General features: G+C 39.5%; 3 protein-coding genes and 1 long non-coding RNA gene across 4 annotated transcripts in view; 2 read left to right on the top strand and 2 right to left on the bottom strand.

Moving 5' to 3' along the window:
- LOC116179157 overlaps positions 1 to 1,645 on the bottom strand; it is an 80,802-nt gene extending 79,157 nt beyond the window's left edge. The window contains exons 1-3 of the long non-coding RNA XR_004146966.1: positions 1,527 to 1,645; positions 547 to 642; positions 298 to 486 (exon numbers count right to left, since the gene is read on the bottom strand). This is a non-coding gene — a long non-coding RNA (uncharacterized LOC116179157). The remainder of the gene's footprint in view (positions 1 to 297; positions 487 to 546; positions 643 to 1,526) is intronic.
- Positions 1,646 to 3,529: 1,884 nt separating this feature from the next.
- LOC116179151 (serine/threonine-protein kinase ULK2) overlaps positions 3,530 to 15,045 on the bottom strand; it is a 30,063-nt gene continuing 18,547 nt past the window's right edge. Inside the window, exons 13-18 of the mRNA XM_031498868.1 lie at positions 6,606 to 6,710; positions 6,210 to 6,557; positions 5,898 to 6,165; positions 5,715 to 5,851; positions 5,532 to 5,667; positions 3,530 to 5,453 (exon numbers count right to left, since the gene is read on the bottom strand). Coding sequence (XP_031354728.1) covers positions 5,371 to 5,453; positions 5,532 to 5,667; positions 5,715 to 5,851; positions 5,898 to 6,165; positions 6,210 to 6,557; positions 6,606 to 6,710 — 1,077 coding nt within the window. The 3' untranslated portion in view covers positions 3,530 to 5,370. The remainder of the gene's footprint in view (positions 5,454 to 5,531; positions 5,668 to 5,714; positions 5,852 to 5,897; positions 6,166 to 6,209; positions 6,558 to 6,605; positions 6,711 to 15,045) is intronic.
- LOC116179155 lies at positions 10,591 to 11,592 on the top strand. Its single transcript, XM_031498872.1, has 5 exons — positions 10,591 to 10,718; positions 10,765 to 10,895; positions 10,940 to 11,183; positions 11,225 to 11,372; positions 11,417 to 11,592. Exons 1-5 carry the CDS (start codon positions 10,679 to 10,681, stop codon positions 11,541 to 11,543), a joined length of 690 nt encoding a protein of 229 aa, XP_031354732.1. The 5' UTR covers positions 10,591 to 10,678; the 3' UTR covers positions 11,544 to 11,592.
- Positions 11,718 to 12,792, top strand: LOC116179154. The gene is made up of 5 exons (XM_031498871.1): positions 11,718 to 11,853; positions 11,901 to 12,016; positions 12,064 to 12,304; positions 12,352 to 12,502; positions 12,556 to 12,792. Exons 1-5 carry the CDS (start codon positions 11,823 to 11,825, stop codon positions 12,722 to 12,724), a joined length of 708 nt encoding a protein of 235 aa, XP_031354731.1. The 5' UTR covers positions 11,718 to 11,822; the 3' UTR covers positions 12,725 to 12,792.

Here is a 15,045-nt window from a genome sequence, read left to right as displayed (position 1 = left end):
TTATAGGCTTGTATGATGAGTCAGACGTTGTTGTTTGCTTCATGAGAGGGGGGAGGGGGATATAATTGTTGAATTTGTTTGCATATGTGTCAAATGTGATTATTTTTCATGGCTCCTGAATTTTTATCTTGTTTGAATACTGTTATGTGATGGGTCTCGAAACCCTACTTTGTATGCAAACATACCGTACCGGCGTAAAATTACAATTTGCCAATGTTGTCGTACGAGTTGACAAAAATAATGTAGGTAAAATAATCAAATGCAGATTGGAAAAGAAGTAATAAAGTGAGTACATACATTGCAATAGCTCTGTGCCTACAGCTTTCTTCTTCGCGCGAGGCATCCAATTCGGAAACAAGTCGTATCGTACGGTTCCGAGCTACCATTAACGAATCAGCTGGAGGAGTAGGAAGTTACGGAGCAAACCGCTGCTGGAATTCGGCCTGATACATTTGCATCACGGCTTGTATATCTTCTCCCTTTAAACTGCAACAATAATTACACACTCATTACATACAACAGTTATGTAAAATGTTAGCCACTTACTTGTGGTGGTGGCGGCGGCGGCGGCATTGCCACAAGTGGTGGTAGAGTTGGGGATCTTATTTCCTCCGAAAGGTGCGGCGCGGCGTTGGAATAAGTCTGTAAAGAGAATTGACGAGGCGTTCACAATCTAAAACCAATAAAAAATCGGGGATCTTTACGAATATGCAGATCCGTAATATAATACTGATTCGCTAACATTATTTTCGGCCCGAAACGATTGTTCAATATACAGACTGATTCAAATTCGAGAGCCACCATGGCGATCTCGGAAACTGTAAAAGATAGGTAGGTAGTTTAAATTTGGCAAAGTTGCGTATTTTGATGCTTAACAAAATGCCGCTTTGAAACAACAAATTCCGACTGCTTTCGAAAATTTTGCAAAACCGTTTTTATTTTTTGACCAAAGTTATATAAAAAGAAATTGAAATATAAATGTCATTATTATGGCCACTTTTTTCCCTCCATAAGAATGATAGTTTTAAATTTTAAGTCTGACATTTCGTCTCGGGTTAACTATCATCTACTTTGTTTTTCCTTGTGGAAGTCATTTTACTTTTGGTGTCATTTGATAGAGCATTTTTTTCTGATTCCAAAAATGTAAATATCACTGGTTTTTAATAAGAAATGGCGCTATTAATAATTCCCAAGACAAAGTTTGCTAGGCAAAAAAGAAGATATTTTAACAATATTTTTGCAACGCGCGCAAGATAGCTTTGCACGAATAATTAATATCATGGTTTGCAATTTTGTAAATCCTCAAAACCTAAATATAGAATGAAAAAAAAACCGTTTGCCACTAGAAACAATGTTATTGACTCTGGTAGCAACTTGAAGGAGTGGTATCACACCCATGTGTTGGATAAATTGAGAACAAAGTTAGAAGCAATGCAGGAGGAAGGATCTGGTTCGTAGTTAGTAAAATCTTGCAATTAAAAGTAAGTGCAGACGGTTATGTTCCAATGGGTGGTGTTTCCACTTACATAAAAGTACCTCATTTTGTTGCGCTAAAGCGGGCCGTTATTAATGTTAAAAATAACGAACCAGTTTGCTTTCTGCGACATTATATCCCGCTCATAAAGGTGGCGATCGTATATCGACTTATCCACACTTTAATACGGTTTTATATTGAGAAAATATTCAATTCCTTTGTCTTCCTCCTCGGGTTGAATTTCTCCTATCACAGTAAATGTATGTAAATGTAAATGATGGCTGGGATCTTATTGATGGAATAGGCGAGTACCTGTTGGAAGAGTTCTCTGAAAATATGACAGTCGAGCAAATGGACTCATACCGGTTGGAGGATCTCTTTTAAAAATAAGGAAGTCTAGCGAGTGGAGTAATATCAGTAAGAGAAGGGGCTCTACGTTTCAATCGCGAGAAATATAAGGTATCGAAGGAGTACCGTCGTAGTGGTGACTTCCTTTTTGGAGGAGATTGGCGTTTGGACGGTAATTCACTTTTAGGCCCTGCCACTAGCGGTTCGAGTTCCTTTACGATCTGAGATAGTAGTTGGGTTAGGAGCTTGTAGGTTTGCACAAATTCCAGTTCCGATCCGCTTTAAGACGATTATATTTTTGCTGTACCGCTTTACAGGCTTAAATTGTTCGTCGTTTCAATGCCATCTCCTTGTTATCCATGATCCGGATTGTCAAATGGATAGAATAGGTACACAGACAATAGAACCGGGGAACAGGTAAATAAGTAAACATACCTGTTAGTTAATAATCCGTTTATTTGCAATTGATCCATACATAATTGTTTACTGTATTATAATATAATGATCGAAACCTTTCCTAAAACGTCCTTTCGTACTTCAGCATCCTTATTAATCACCATAAACCCATATGTGATCTGCCAGCTTTATGAACGCATCTCCCGGAACAGCTGAATTATATTAGGGGTGTGACATTGTCCGTTTGACCTAAGTAGAAGCAATACCTAGATGGCGTTATGTCTGTCCATTGAAAAGTACGCTCTAATTTGACTCTGTTTTGCACAAGCAATGTCATCAACAATAAACATTGAATTAGGTTGATTAAATTTTGAATGGAAAGTATTTACTCAAGCATCACTACCTTCATTTTGGTTGGTTAAAATAAAACTAGGCCCCTTTTTGACAATACAATTTATTTACTTATACTAGAAAGCACATTTTCAAAATATGAACTAAAGTTACTTCACCTCTCCAAAGGATTGTAATGCACTAAGGCGTCGTGGAAGATCGGACAATAAGCAACGGTTCCGGCCTCCATTGATTCCATTTCCAACCTAACATCTACCGTTGAATGCTTCAGATTCGTTTTGTTTTGAAGATTGGACAACTTTTAAAATATGAATAATCAAACCCTCACCCTTAATACGTAAAAGTAATCATCTGAACGTTTTGTAATACCCGGATTCTTATTTTCTGACCCCCCCCCCCCCAACTCGTAGCATTCTTCGAAAAAGCATGCTGCAAAATTATTCGTTAGCTTACATGTCTTTACACGCACCTTCTTCTCGAGGCCGATTCCATTCAATTTTTCCTTCTATGAACAAAAGGCTGTCGTATGTGGCCATCTTGATTTTGAATTAATGTACAGATCTCACTAGAAAAAGCCCATAGTTCGAAAGCCCGCCTCGCCGAAGATAAATATGGACATCCAATTTGATTGTTGTTTCATCAAAATGTACGTTTTGAAAGACGCCGCTGCCATCTTGGATTCGGGGATGTATTCTGTTGGGGTTAAGTGTCCGGGTCCCGAACCGATTGAGAATAGCTCGATTTATGGTTACCTCGTCATAATGTAATCGTTCTTTCAGTCTCGTGTGATCAAGAACTTCATTTCAAAGTTTCTTTCCTTTAATGCAACGTTCCAGCACATAAGCCAAAACCAATCTATTTGCTTTTGAGCACCTCATTGCCCAAATTCTCTCTCCGCTCGTGTTCTGTAAGGGTATAATTAAATGATGCGACCTTAAACAAAAGTAAGATGGTAGAATGTCATATACAACAATTTTAATGTGCGATTTTCAAGTATAAGTATATATTAGGCTTATTAGTTTACAATTCTTTTACATTAGTAAACCTAAAGAGGATTTAATAATATACAATATTTACAGGTTTCCTTCACTTTTCCAGTCAAAGGATTGTATTGCACTAAGGCTTCGTGGAAGATCCGACAATAAGCAACGGTTCCGACCTCGAAGGCCTCCATCGATTCCATTTCCAACCTAACATCTACCGTTGAATGCTTCAGAGATTCGTTTTGTTTTCAATAGTCCATTACAAAGATTGGACAACTTTTAAAATATGAATAACCCAACAGAGCGTCTTGCTCGTCCTTAATACGTAAACGTAATAATCTCTACGAAAGTTTACGTAGTTTTGATATGCGGATATATATTTGTTAGCACTAAAATTGGCCACTTTTGCTTTCAGTAACGGTATACGACACGTATCCTTTGAGTGAGGATCTAATACCCGCATCCTTACATACATTTCTGACCCCCCCCCTCGTAGCGTATTTCTTCGAAAAAGTATGTCCTGTCGTATGTGGCAGTCTTGATTTTGAATTAATGTCCAGATTTCACGAGAAAAAGTCCATAGTTCGAAGGCCCGCCGCACCGAAGATAAATATGGACATCCGATTTGATTGTTGTTTCATCAAAATGTGCGTTTTGAAAGACGCCGCTGCCATCTTGGATTCGGGGATGTATTCTGTTGGGGTTAAGTGTCCGGGTCTCGAACCGATTGAGAATAGCTCGATTTATGGTTACCTCGTCATAGTGCAATCGTTCTTTCAGTCTCGTGTGATCAAGAACTTCATTTCAAAGTTTCTTTCCTTTAATGCAACGTTCCAGCACATAAGCCAATTTGCTTTTGAGCACCTCATTGCCCAAATTCTCCGTCCGTCCGTCCGTGTTCTGTAAGGGAATAATTAAATGATGCAACCTTAAACAAAAGTAAGATGAGTAGAACGTCATATACAACAATTTTAATGTGCGATTTTCAAGTATAAGTATATATTAGGCTTATTAGTTTACAATTCTTTTACATTAGTAAACCTAAAGAGGATTTAATAATATACAATATTTACAGATAAAACGTTTTGCGACATTCAACTTTTGAATACTGAAAAATATCAACTCTTTCAACAAGCACAAAACCGAAACGTACAATAAATACCAGGTACGTTAAAATCTCGAAGTACTACAAGTATTTGGTACTGTTTGAGGGTTACAATTACTACGTACTAAATAAAAAGTTGACTACAACTACCTACACTTTATTGTTTGATAAACAGGATCATTTGAACCAAATTTCCACAATCATACCCGTATTTGGATCTCACAAAGAATGACTTGTCAAGAGTTGAAATCATTACACATGGAAATAAATATTAAAGAAATTAACGATCACTATCTTCTAATAATATATTGGGATTTAGGTACCTAATATTACAGACTTTTATTCTATCACTTTATGATACAGTGAGGCAATGTTACAAAATTAAAACTACCTTCTCAATTTAATCACCACACCATTCAGATCTAGTACTACGGTTGCATGCATACTTAAGTTAATTCGCTCCAAACGTCAATTTTCAGCTTCTTCTCGGAAACGCCCTAAGATAAATAAAAGTTCCAGTACTAAAAAAAAACCTAAAATCATCCGGTGAAACACTAATCCGTGGTTATCGTATTTTCAGTTGTAAAGCAAAGTAAAATAAAGTATTACGATAAAAAATAGTAAAATTGTCTTTAAGACGACGCAATGCTATTCCACGCAAACCCCAGATACCGTACGTAATTAATCGCTAATGGACTGATAAAAAGACTCGGCTAGACGCTCAACTTGAGATCAGTTGTGTAGATATAACCTTGCTGTTGCAGAACGTAGAGTCGCTTTTCAACTGCTTCTTTATCTAAACAAGATGGAAAAGGATGAAATAACAGTCTATGATCCTGTAATTTGGGGGAAACAAGGTGAGGTGCATACGTACACTTTGTAAGTAAAGCCCTATCTTGCTGGTTGTGAACCTGTTGAGAAAGGCTATGTAACAATATTTGGGCCGTTTGATATCGCTGAAAGCATTCCTCAGGATTACCAAACAGTTCGTCTAGAGCTGCCGATTGGCACTGGAAATGAGGTAAATTAGATGTGGTCGACTACGCCATCAACCAACCATTTGTATTGCGTGATTATACAAAATTTTATCGGCTGCGATGTTGGTCGATCCAACTTTCGTCAATAAACCGGTACTATTTAGTTGCTTACACTCCGCTAAGGTCGACCTAAATTTGGAGTTCAGCAAGGAAACCACTGCAATTTTAGCTTAAGTACCGAAAGGAGTGTTACAGCGGCTTACCTTGCTTAACAGTACTGCTAGGCCTCAGTTGGCCACACTGCAACTGTTGCGTGGCAAGCGATAGCCCCGAACTGAGCAGTTGAAGTGCGCGTACCAACAACACCAACTGCTCCGCTTTGCGGCCGGAGTCGGTCTGCGGCTGCGTCTTCATTGCGGTTTCATCGACAAGCGCGGGTAACGGCGAAGCTCTCGCCGCCGCCAGATCCAGGACACAACCGCTGAGCGCCAGTACGAAGTTAATTTTCGCCAAAGTCTCATTGTGCTCCCTCTGAAAACGCCATTAACAACACAAAAACACCACGGAACCCCTACCTCCAAAAGCGTCTCCTCGGGTAGCTCGGGCGCCAAGAACGTAACCGGACGTTCGATTATCGTCGAGTTATCGCTGAATAGCGGCTGCAAGTTGCCCAACTCGGATATCTCGGGCAGGGTGCGCGCTCGCGTTCCGAACGGCATAATCGGCGACTGATGCAGGTTATTGTTGTCGGCCAAATTCGGACTGCTAAGGATCGGAACTCGCGCCAGCGGACCGGAGAGAATCGGCGGCGAGGTGCCCTGAACCGGCGAGACTTGCCACAAGTTGGGAGGCGGAGTTTCGCACAGGCTGCCCGTTGTCGATCTGCGACGGCCGCCTGGTGGTGTTCCTATCACGAACTGTACCTGGGGTGGACAAATGAGTTGGTGGACAATTGCAAGTGGAAGTGTTACCGATGGTGGAGAGAGCGAGCTGATGTCGATGTCGTTTTGGACTGATCGATGCTCCGAGCGTTTCATGCTGATCGGTTCTGACCGAGGAACGCTACTGGTGGTGACCTAAATTAAACATTGTGTAATGATTCAACCACTCGAGAGGGTATGTCTTTTCATTATTCAATTTGGAAATATGATGTTCAAAGAAACCACCTTTCGTCGCGGAGTGAGGGGCAGGATGGGATAAAAGGTATGGAAAACGCACTTTTTGACTTTTTGGCGATAAAGCGAAAAGTAGCAGAGACCGCCAACGGCTTTTTCGAGGATAAACATCTTGATTAATACCTGGGTGACACAGTTAGAGTTTGCGCACTTTGGACTTTCCTAGGGAGACATTAAATTAGTCGCTCTTTTTTCTTTTGCAAAAACCAAAAAAAAAAACAAGATTGAACTATTTTATTAAACAAAAAAACTTACATGCATTCACACACTATGATATTGCTATTTCCTTACTTTAACACATTAGAAACCAATTGCGAAGGAAAATTCAAAGGGCTGTAACTTTTGAACTAATAGCCCAATCTTGGAACTGTTTGAAATTGTGGATTCTACAGGCCACATTCTATAAGAAAATTTTTTTCCCGGGTCGATCTGAGACAATTTTTTTTTCGGGGCTCAAAAAAAAGCAGTGTATAACCTTCCTTTTTTACCAAAAATCGACTGCACCAAAATTTCTCGGGAAAACACTTTTTTTGTTAATTTTGGTGCGTAGAATCCAAAACAATTCGTACTTTTTCGATCAGACTTGTCAATCAAAAGTTAAGGACTAGAAAGCAATTTCGAAAGAAAATTCAAAAGGCTGTAACTTTGGAACTAGTAACCCAATCTTGGAACTGTTTGAAATTATGGATTCTACAGGCCACGTTCTATAAGAAATTTTTTTTCCGGGTCGATCTGAGACAATTTTTTCCTTGGGGCCTCAAAAAAAGGCAGTGTATCCACCCTGTATATTGTAATCTAAAAATATAGCATATACATTCTCTTTTTAAAAATAGAACACACAGAGGATGACATTCAAAAGATTCAAAAATTTTAAAAAATGTTTCTTATAAAATTTAAAAAAGATTCGTATGATTCAAAAAACCAAAAAAATTCAAAAAAAATTTTTTAATGTTACATTTTTGAAAAGAGAATTTAATATGCTATGGTTTTAGATTAAAATATACAGGGTGTTCCATTAAAAAAATGAAATTTTTACATGACCTGATATACTTACTTTGAAAAAGGTAGATCATATAACAATCATTATAAAGAAAGAAGTTTTGTAAGAAACATTTTTCAGTATCTCTTTTAAATAAAAAAATATGGAGTCATTCTGGCAATTTTTTGATTTTCCCCCATAACTCTTAGGCGAGCGAATATTTCCAAATTTTCATTTTACCATTTTAAGTTTTTCGCCCAAAAAAAACACATGAAGTCTTTTTTTTTTATAGCACAGTATGGAATACCCCTCAGTGTAAGAAGATCTTGTGAAAGAAGCACTAACTCGTTCTATTGCCCAGTTCTACATTCATCTCCAAAAGCTACAGGTCACATGCGACATAATCCAGAATTTTTGTAAAGGGGTCAAAAAAGTAACTCCCCAGAAAAAGAAGACATGTAAACTATACGCTATTGCCCAGTTCTACATTCATCTCCAAAAGCTACAGGTCACATGCGACATAATCCAGAATTTTTGTAAAGGGGTCAAAAAAGTAACTCCCCAGAAAAAGAAGACATGTAAACTATACGCTTTGAGGAAGAATGTAGAACCGGGGGTCAGGGGGGGGGGGTATCGAATAACCCTCAGCACACTAAGATGCAATTACTTTTTCCCAAAGACTGCCATGAAAATGATTGTCGAGTGCGTGCTACGTTCTCCCCAAGGACTGTTGGGGGTAGTTTTGCATTTTTCTCCAAAACGTATAAATAACAACGCCATAAAAGTAACTCCAGGAGCTCGTGGAGTATATAAGTCTACACAGCTCTGGGGATTCTATCTAGCCATCCTATCTATTATATGTCATTTGGAGTAGTGAGGGGCTCTAGGAATTTTTTTGGAGATTTCTAAGTACAGAAATATTCTAGGGGGAAACAACTTTAAATTTTTGATGTACACCCCTCGGAATTAATTAACGTGAATTAATTTGAATTAACGTGAATTAATTTGAACTAACATTAATGAATTTGAATTAACGTGAATTAATTTGAATTAACGTGAATTAATATAAATTAGTGTGAATTATTTTAAATTAATGTAAATAAATTTTTGGTGCACACCAAAAAAAATGGTACTTGTTTCCCCCTAGGAAATATTTGGAAAAGAGCTCTGCGATAGCGATAAATTTCTCTGGAAAAGTGTCTCGAAGGCTCTGGAATTGACTTGAAATTTTTTATGTACACCCCTCCGAATTAATTAACATGAATTAATATAAATTACCGTGAATTAATTTGAATTAACATGAATTAATTTGAACTACAGATAATGAATTTGAAGTAACGTGAATTGGTTTAGAATTAACGTGAATTAATGTGAATTATTTTGAATTAACGTTAATAAATTTTTGGTGCACACCAAAAAAAATGGTACTTGTTTCCCCCTAGGAAATATTTGGAAAAGAGCTCTGCGATAGCGATCAATTTCTCTGGAAAAGTGTCTCGAAGGCTCTGGAATTGACTTGAAATTTTTTATGTACACCCCTCCGAATTAATTAACGTGAATTAATATAAATTACCGTGAATTAATTTGAATTAACGTGAATTAGTTTAGAATTAACGTGAATTAATTTGAACTAACGTTAATGAATTTGAATTAACGTGAATTAATTTGAATTAACCTGAATTAACATGAATTTATGTGAATTATTTTGAATTAACGTAAATACATTTTTGGTGCACACCAAAAAAAATGGTACTTGTTTCCCCCTAGGAAATATTTGGAAAAGAGCTCTGCGATAGCGATAAATTTCTCTGGAAAAGTGTCTCGAAGGCTCTGAAATTTTTTATGCACACCCCTCCGAATTAATTAACGTGAATTAATATAAATTTGGTTTTGCGCATGCGCAGCTTATTTATGGAGGCATTCAAATGAAATTCCATACATATACACTTTAAATAAAAGCAAAACTAACATCAGGTTTAAAATTTGGTTTTGCAGATGCTATAGCCATACCCAGGAGCTCGTTTGCTATATTTGTTTAATTTTTCATAATTTCGATGCTTTCCGCTTAAAAATACGCAATACTTCAAAAGATTTAAAATGTGAACATTGCAATTTTGTAACAAATCTTCAACATATTTTAAAATGCCATCTGTTAAGACACAACTCTTCAATGGAATTAAATTGTGCACATTGTGATTATACAACGAACTACTGTACCCGACGCGTAAGAAGATCCCGCAATCGGAAAGGAAAATTTCCCTCTTAAAAAAGACGTGTGGAAAAAATAGCTAAGATAAAGGGATAAAAGGCGAAAAAAGGGGTTACAAATGCAGACAGAGTGGTATAAGCAGCCGGAAAAATTAAAAATGTAGGTGAAACGGTTTTTCCGGTGTTTCCTTCTTAAAAATTGGAAATCGGTGGTCAACGACACTAGGCGAGCGGGGTCACGGTCACCGAAATTAGGATATCCGTTACACTGTATGATGTCAACCGTCGCTAGGAAACAAGGCAGGTGTTCTCTAAAACCAGGTACGGTAGCCACTACGGCACTTTCTACAACTCCAAACTAATCGTCATGTCATTAAACACATATAGCACCAACTAAGAAAATGTGGCAACACTGAAACGAGCTTGTAGTGCTCGATTTGAAATGATCGATCTCTCGAGAGTGCCGTCCTCTTGGACTTTCCTCAAACCTTATCACCAATAATAATAGCAAAAACTGTTGCTTCCAAGAACTCATGTTGAACCCATACACGAAGGTTATCAACAGTTTTACAATACGAGCAAAACAAAAATTAATTTAGACACTTAATTACAGTATCCTGTTTTCACTCAATTTTAAGTGACCATTATTAAGTGAGCCTAATCCCGAGTGCAGTCCCAAAAAATGATGCAACCGAATCATCTGATGCTCGTCGCTATCATTGGTAAAATATTAGTGATTAGGGAGGGTATTGATCGCCCCTTGTTTAGGCTTCTCCGCACTCGCCAATGAAATACAGGCGGACGTGGAGCATCCCCATTCCTTCAGCTATCAAGTTGGACAGTTTATTGAGAGGAGATGCCTGAGGAATCAGGACCTGGACTACTTGGAGACGCTCATGGTACGTTTGGTGTGTTTGAGACGTAGTAAAAGCCTTTAATGCAGCACAAGTTGGGCGATTTCTTGGGATGTCTCGGAAAAATTATGCCCAAGCACCACGATGAGCACGATGACAAAATCGAAAGGCACTGCTTCGTGGCCAGGCGCGAGGTGTTGCAGTGCATGCAACAGCTGATGGACGCTCTGCAACCGTGTCTGCACGGCGAAGAGGAGTACCTGCCGAAATTCGTAATGAGAAGCTTCGCCGCGTACTTGGAGTACTTCTGCGAGCACGTGCGGATCTTAACAGGTAACAATCTCGCCCTTAACCTTTGATGAGTTGGTTTTCAGTCGAGGGCCTGATCGATTCCAACATGTCGAAGTGCCTCAACAAATTCAAAAAATATCTGCACAATAATCCCCACAACACCTGCTTCAATGCCCTTCACCTAACCGATCATTTCAAAGGAACGCCCCTCACCAAAGAAGAATTGTGCAAGTAAGTCTTTAGCCTGCCCGAAAAAAAATGACGTGCAATTGCAGAGATTTGGAGATAATCTACGCGTGTTACGAGCATAAATTCCGCACTCACTGCCCAGAATCGCCGCAAGGGTGGCAATTTGAAGGAGGGCTGCTGAACGCCACGAGGTCGCCATGTTTCGAATCTTAAAAACAGTGTATTATTTGTATCTCAATAAATAAAAATTTATTAGAAAGTAGTCCTATACCTTTCAGAGGGGTGAGAAAGAATGAGACATATTTAAAAGTGAGCAATTCATTTATTAATTTCAATAAATGAAAATTTCAAGGTGGCATCAATGATAGTCACAATTGGCAATTACCGCCTTCAACAATTGAGTCATGTAATTTTTTAACAACAGCTTAAAAGTATTATTTCGCAGCCCGCCTGTCGCAGTCTAAATTGTGTCAGAGACGAATTAAAATCGCAATGAAGCTTTATGTAATAGTGCTGCTCTTCGGTATCTGACCGCAGGCTCCAAATTGCCAATTTACCCTTAACTTTCAGCCGCCTGTATCAGCGCGGATGACGATGGCGAGGAGAACTTCTACGACCGACTGCAAGATCTGGTCAAGTCCAAGTGCGCAGCTAATGCCGGAGAAGAGGAAGCTGAAAAGGCGATAGTAACGGGGCCATTGCACGGCACCGGATACAGGTTTTTCTGTTTCAGGACGCTCTGGACACATTCCAAAGGCAATGGCAAGTGGCGCCCCCAACTGAAAACCTGTACGGGGTCGCGTTTTACAACTACTGCGTGACTAACGCCAAAAATTTCACCACGTATCTGCTAACAGCAGTAGACGCGATAATGCCCTGCCTCTCTTCGGAGGAAGAGTACCTGAAACCGTTCATCATTACCACCTACGGCGACTACAACCAACACCTGTGCAAGTTCATGGAGTTGCTAACCGGTAAGCAGTTCTTCTCCCAACCTCGCGCTTACAACCCCCAATTGCAGTCTCCGAATCCAAGAAGAGATACAAAAACAAGTGCGACGAAATCATGAGCGATAACCCCGAGCTCGATCCCCTTCGCGAGTGTTACAAGGAGTCGACGGTTTTCGGGGAGAACGCCACCGCAACTACCATATCAAAGCAAAAGCTCTGCGAGTACGTCCCAAAAATGCGGAGCGCGACCACTCTAAACCCTCCTCAACTTTCAGGGACCTCCAAGATATCCGCTGCTGCTACGACAAGATCTTCAAGGAGAACTGTCCCGAGATACCCGAGTACACCGACCTGAAACAGGTGCTCCTCGCCCAGGGTCTCGCCCAATGCGCCGACGAGCTCGCGAGCAGCGAGGAGGAGAGTTCCGAGAGAAATTCCGAGTGATTCTCTCGACGCTTATAATACCACTACTTGTAAACGGCCTCGAAAATAAAGGGTACGCAGTATTTTAAGACTGTCTAAATTTATCCTTCCTGTTCAGAAACGGCCTCGTAGGTGTGAATTAAATGAGAAAAGTGGAGGAAATGACGTTTTAACTACTGCCCTACATTGAGAGAAAGATGCGAAATTAAGCGAATCTCTCAATTCGTTGGAAAAAGAACGAGTTGTAGACATTTCCTTTTTGTGATTGTCCGGATTTTTTTTCAAAGTTTTTCAAAGAAGCTGACGTCATAAATCAATGTGCAGAAATCATTAATTGCTATAATTTGTGCGTACATAGAAATTATATCTAATGACAATGAGTATTTAAATCAATTACTAATCTCCAAAGATCAATAGATAACTAGATTTTCCAGCGTCGAGAATGTAAACACATCGGCGCAAGTGGCTTGGTGCATGTATCGATAGGTACGCGAAGTAGCAGAGTGCGATATTAACGAAAAAAGAAGTTTAAAAGTAAATCCCATAATTCAATCAGGTCCAATTGTGAATTTAAACCATTCGGGAACACACAAAGACAATTTTGTCTGTCCAGCCGTTTAGGAGGAGTTCAGTCACAAACACATGAATTTATACATAAAGATTATTATTATTATCATTTCTATTCAGTTTTTTAAACTGCTCATGCTTACTTTTTTTTAAAGAAATTTTCAAACTGAAAGTGAAGCATCTACCGTCCCACCCGCCCATCTTGACCTGATTATTTTTCAATCAAGTGAAGGTGCATGCCGAAGAGGCGAGTTCGACACAAACCCCGTCAATCTTCACTAATTTTGTATATAAAATAAAATCCCTAACACATTTTCACACTTAAAGTGATACATCCGCGATCGCCGAAAGAGCCGTAGGCGAATTCGGCGCAAATCCGCCCATTTTTACCTGTTTTTTTTCAATTAAATGAAGGAGCGAGCCGAATTCGGCGCAAATCCGCACAATCTTGTTCGCTTTTTTCTATGACATGAAGTCCCTAAGAAATTGTTATGCGTAAAGTGATATATCCGCGATCGCTGAACGAGCCGTAGGCGAATTCGGCGCAAATCCGCCCATTTTTACCTGTTTTTTTTTCAATCAAACGAAGGAGCGAGCCGAATTTGGCGCAAATCCGCACAATCTTGCTCACTTTTTTCTATGACATGAAGTCCCTAAGAAATTGTAATGCATAAAGTGATACATTCGCGATCGCCTAACGAGCCGTAGGCGAATTCGGCGCAAATCCGCCCATTTTTACCTGTTTTTTTTTTTCAATCAAACGAAGGAGCGAGCCGAATTCGGCGCAAATCCGCACAATCTTGCTCACTTTTTTCTAAGACATGAAATCCCTAAGAAATTGAATGCGTAAAGTGATATATCCGCGATCGCCGAACGAGCCGTAGGCGAATTCGGCGCAAATCCGCCCATTTTTACCTGTTTTTTTTCAATTAAATGAAGGAGCGAGCCGAATTCGGCGCAAATCCGCACAATCTTGTTCGCTTTTTTCTATGACATGAAGTCCCTAAGAAATTGTTATGCGTAAAGTGATATATCCGCGATCGCCGAACGAGCCGTAGGCGAATTCGGCGCAAATCCGCCAATTTTTACCTGTTTTTTTTCAATCAAACGAAGGAGCGAGCCGAATTCGGCGCAAATCCGCACAATCTTGCTCACTTTTTTCTAAGACATGAAATCCCTAAGAAATTAAGAAATTGTTATGCGTAAAGTGATATATCCGCGATCGCCGAACGAGCCGTAGGCGAATTCGGCGCAAATCCGCCCGTTTTTACCTGTTTTTTTTTCAATCAAATGAAGGAGCGAGCCGAATTCGGCGCAAATCCGCACAATCTTGTTCACTTTTTTCTATGACATGAAGTCCCTAAGAAATTGTTATGCGTAAAGTGATATATCCGCGATCGCCGAACGAGCCGTAGGCGAATTCGGCGCAAATCCGCCCGTTTTTACCTGTTTTTTTTTCAATCAAATGAAGGAGCGAGCCGAATTCGGCGCAAATCCGCACAATCTTGTTCACTTTTTTCTATGACATGAAGTCCCTAAGAAATTGTTATGCATAAAGTGATACATCCGCGATCGCCGAACGAGCCGTAGGCGAATTCGGCGCAAATCCGCCCATTTTTACCTGTTTTTTTTTCAATCAAATGAAGGAGCGAGCCGAGTTCGGCGCAAATCCACATTTTTTTACTTTTTTTATGAAATGAAATACCTAGAGCATGTACCCTGCGTGTGGGAATTTTTGAAATTTGCAAGTTTTACAAAATCGGAAAGGAAATACC

Source organism: Photinus pyralis, unplaced genomic scaffold (assembly GCF_008802855.1).
Source record: "Photinus pyralis isolate 1611_PpyrPB1 unplaced genomic scaffold, Ppyr1.3 Ppyr1.4_LG8, whole genome shotgun sequence".
Lineage (NCBI taxonomy): Eukaryota > Metazoa > Arthropoda > Insecta > Coleoptera > Lampyridae > Photinus > Photinus pyralis.
The sequence above is the reverse complement of the archived record's forward strand: the minus strand, read 5'-3'. Positions and strand labels throughout refer to the sequence as shown.